The sequence below is a fragment of the Parus major genome, chromosome 17 (genome assembly GCF_001522545.3).
Source record: "Parus major isolate Abel chromosome 17, Parus_major1.1, whole genome shotgun sequence".
NCBI lineage: Eukaryota > Metazoa > Chordata > Aves > Passeriformes > Paridae > Parus > Parus major.
This window is the reverse complement of record NC_031785.1, coordinates 10159181-10162847: the sequence shown is the minus strand read 5'-3', so window position 1 is coordinate 10162847 and position 3667 is coordinate 10159181. Positions and strand designations below refer to the sequence as shown.

At 62.5% G+C, this 3667-nt stretch overlaps 1 protein-coding gene across 3 annotated transcripts in view; it reads right to left on the bottom strand.

The window, feature by feature from the left end:
* EXD3 (exonuclease 3'-5' domain containing 3) overlaps positions 1-3667 on the bottom strand; it is a 186686-nt gene that overhangs the window by 3190 nt on the left and 179829 nt on the right. For all 3 annotated transcript variants that reach the window (XM_033518355.1, XM_015644836.3, XM_015644840.3), the window contains one exon: positions 2572-2665. In XM_033518355.1, coding sequence (XP_033374246.1) covers positions 2572-2665 — 94 coding nt within the window. The remainder of the gene's footprint in view (positions 1-2571; positions 2666-3667) is intronic.

The window sequence follows — 3667 nt, the reverse complement described above, 5'->3', positions numbered from 1 at the left end:
CCTGAGCCCTCCACAGCCAGAGCATCACAACCGCGTTCGGGGCTCGGCCACAGCCGGGGCTGGGGCTTTGGGAGAAATTCACAGCTTTGTCGAGGTTTTGCACAAGGCTGAGCTCAGACCTGGGAGCATTCTTGGAGTGCAAAGGTGCATGGGAAACCTCGGCGAGGTGAGAGATCAGCCTGATAAGAGGAGTTACGAGCCTGAGAAATGTGCTGATTGCAGGGCACTGAAGATGCCTGGTTATCTTTTCCTCCTTGATAAGACAGATAAGCAAAGGACAAAGAACCCGGGATTGTGCAACCTGGGCTGCAGCGGCCCGGCCATGATCTTAAGATGTTCCCAGGGTGGAGGAGGGAGGATGAGCTCAAGCAAGAGGCAGCTGCAGCTGCTCGCATCTCCCCGTGCCGCTGTGAAGAGAGCCCTGGCAGCCCCTGCAGCGGTGCCCGGCTCTGAACGGCCCCAGCTCCCTCCCGGGGCACAGAGCCCCTGCCAGCCGGCACAGCAGAGCTCTGCAAAGCGGCACAGCTGTCACCGCCTCCCTGCCCCGCTTTTCCCTGTTATTCTGTTCTACCCTGGACAAAAGAGAGCCTAAATGCAAGAGGTTGCTGAAGGGGGCAGGAGATGCCCTGGATCCACGGGGACAACTCCTCAGGAACCCATCTCCTTCCCGTGCAGAAGTGTTCAGAGTAGCCTAAGGCAATGGGGGTGCCTTGGCCCCCAGACTGAGTCTGGTACGAGGAAATGAGGATCCATGGGTGCAAGAACACTCAGAACAGCACAGGGATGTGTCTCAGCACATCTCTCTTTCCCTCATGGCAACAAGACAGGTGTGATGCTCACAGCAAAGCCAAATACTGTAGCCGAGGGAAGCCTCCAGCCGTGGGGCTTTGGGCATGCAGGGGCTCTTCCATCAGAGCTCCTGGCTCAGGGGAGCGGGTCCCACCAGCCCATGCCCTCCCCACCAGTGAGGTGGCTGTAGAGCAGGGATTGTCCTGCTGCCACCCCAGCCTGGAGCCGCTGCCCAGCCCTCCCCACCCCGGGCTCTGCTGCTCCTCCTCCCGCCCGCCTGCTGCTGTCCCTGCCGGCTTTTCCCCCGGCTTCGGGTGGAGCCCAGAGCTGAGAAGGAAAGAAAGCCCAAGTCACAGGTCAGGCTGGCAGGGGCCGGGTCGGTGCCCGATGCCATCGTGCCACCCATTGCAGGGACACCTCCAGCCACCCCCAGGGCCACCGGGACTTTCCCTGCACCTGTGTCCAGAGCCCCAGCACGGGAGTGGAGCCTCCACTGAGCTTGGTCAGCACCACAGACCCAAATGTAGCACGACCCATTGTTTTCATCTTCTGCAGCACATTTTAGATGGTGAGGGGGGATTTTACAATTTAAAAAATCTTCACGTCTCCACCACCCCCCTGGGGATGCTGTGGCCCCTTTTGTCCCTGCCCCTGCCTACCCCGGGGCAGAGGATGTTCCCTGCAGGAGGAGTCCCCGACAAGGTCATGAGTGGCACGGCCAGCGCAGGGGTCCCTCCTGCTCCTTCCCCATGAACCCTCTCCAGGTCCTGGGGGACCCGGCAGGACACTGCACGGCCCGGTGGGGACACGGGCTGCCGCAAATGGGGTGGAAAGAGTGGAGCAAGGTGGTCCCTGGAGAGTCTGTGGAGGAGCCACGGTGCTGTGTGAGACCCTCCCACTCCATCAACCTCATCCCGAAGTGGGAAGGGGAAACGGCTCCGAACACAAAGCACAGCACTTCTATTTCCCATACTCTGAAACTGGCTGAACTGGCCCGTCTGGTCGCTGGGTACACACGCAGAGGGTGCCCTCAGCAGAGGAACCGCTGGGAGGATGTCCCGGCCTCTGGGGGAGCGCAGCACTCACCCCCAGGCTGCCGGCACCATGGGAAAAGCGGCCCCACCGCGTTCCTCATGCCCAGATCCACACGGGCAGCTCCCAGCAAAGCCACAGCGGCCAGGAGCGCCCGGGGAAGGGATGCGGGCAGAGCCGGGCTGGCCTGGAGCAGCACCATGGCACATTCCCATTGCAGTGTGCCTGCCATGGGTGCGGTTTGACGCCGAAATGTGTCTCCTGTGGCTGGGGGTGTGTGTGGGTCAGTGCAGCTCGGGCACGGCACGGAGGAGCCTGGCTGGGCAGGCGGCACCGCCTCACCTCCGGCAGCCTCACCTCGTTCAAGAGGCACCGGGCAGGTGAGGAAGGCACCGTGAGCAGCCCCGGCCAGGAGGCATTTCACCACCCAAGCTGTTTTTCACGTTCAGGTGATGATGGCCTCAGGCTGTCACTTGAGCTCCTGTTGGCATGTCACCAACCCCCCGGGCTGGGCAATCCCGTGCACAGCCCTGTGTCTTACACAGGACAGGGCAGCCGGAGACATGAACCGGACTTGGAAGAGCTCTGTGGGTCTGCACCCCGTGGCAGGGTTGATGGCAGGGGACCCTGATCCCCCCCTGAGAAACCCCCAGGCCCAGGGGGATGGTCCTGCTCTGTCCAGGGCAGTGAGTCCCAGGGAAGGGCACAGGAGGGGGGATCACACCTAGCTGTGGGCACCCACCCACTCACCTGCACTGTGCTCCCCTGAGATTTGTCTGCTGCCCTCCGCCAGCTGCCTCATCCTCTCCCGTGAGACCTTCAGGTACTTGTTGCAATTGCACACCTGAGAGAAGAGAGAGGGGGAGGTCATTGAGGTGGCCACAGAGCCCCCCGGGCACCTCCTGCCCACCCAGGGCACAAACCCGTGCTGGGCACGCCTGGCACAGCTTGGGCAGCCCCCATCACCTGCACCACAGCAGGGAAACCAGCCTGTCCCACCGAGCAAGGACAGGCTCCAGCCACAAACCCAGGAACCCCTCCAGGGGTGCCCCCTCTGCGTGTGGTCAGCCACATGTCCAGCCAGGCTGCCAGCACTGCTGCCCACCCTGGCTCCCTGGCCAGAAAACACCAGCAACAGGCTGCCTTAAAGCATCAAGCAGACACCCAAAGTTCAAAAGTTTGGTCTGTCTTGTTTGACAGAGGCTGGGGAGGGTGGCTGTGGACCCCAAAACACTCTGCTCTCATATGGCTCCGCTTGTCTGGGCTCTGCTGCAGCACTGCGAACACTGAGTCACACTTTGTACCCCACCTTTTGCTTCCCAAAATGTACCCAGACAGGTCTGTGAGTGCCCACATGTGCCAGCTGCTGGACCCCAAGGAGCTCCCCAGATCCCACTGCCAAGGAGCACCCAGGGGTGGTGCCTGGGGCTGAGCACAGGGTGCAGCTGGCAGCCAAACACTTGTCCAGTCCCCGGGGCAGTGCAGTGCCCCATGTCCTCATGTCCCCATGTCCCCATGTCCCCATGTCCCCATGTCCCCATGTCCCCATGTCCCCATGGCAGTGGGGTGCAGGGCAGCAGCGGGCACACCGAGGAGGAGGAGGAGGAGCAGCCCTGCCTTTCTCACGCTGGGGAAGCCCGTGCCAGCACATGCTTAGTCACTGGTAAATCCCAGCCGAGATCTGCTCTGCCCTCTGTGAAATGGATCTTGGCTGCACCCCCGCTGAAGCAATCCGGGCTCGGGAGCCATGGCGGGCTCGCTTTCCCACGGCTCCCGTGTGAATCACCGGCTGCCGAGCCCCGCACACTGCCGGGTCTCCGCTCCCGGCCCCGCTCCTGTCCCCGCT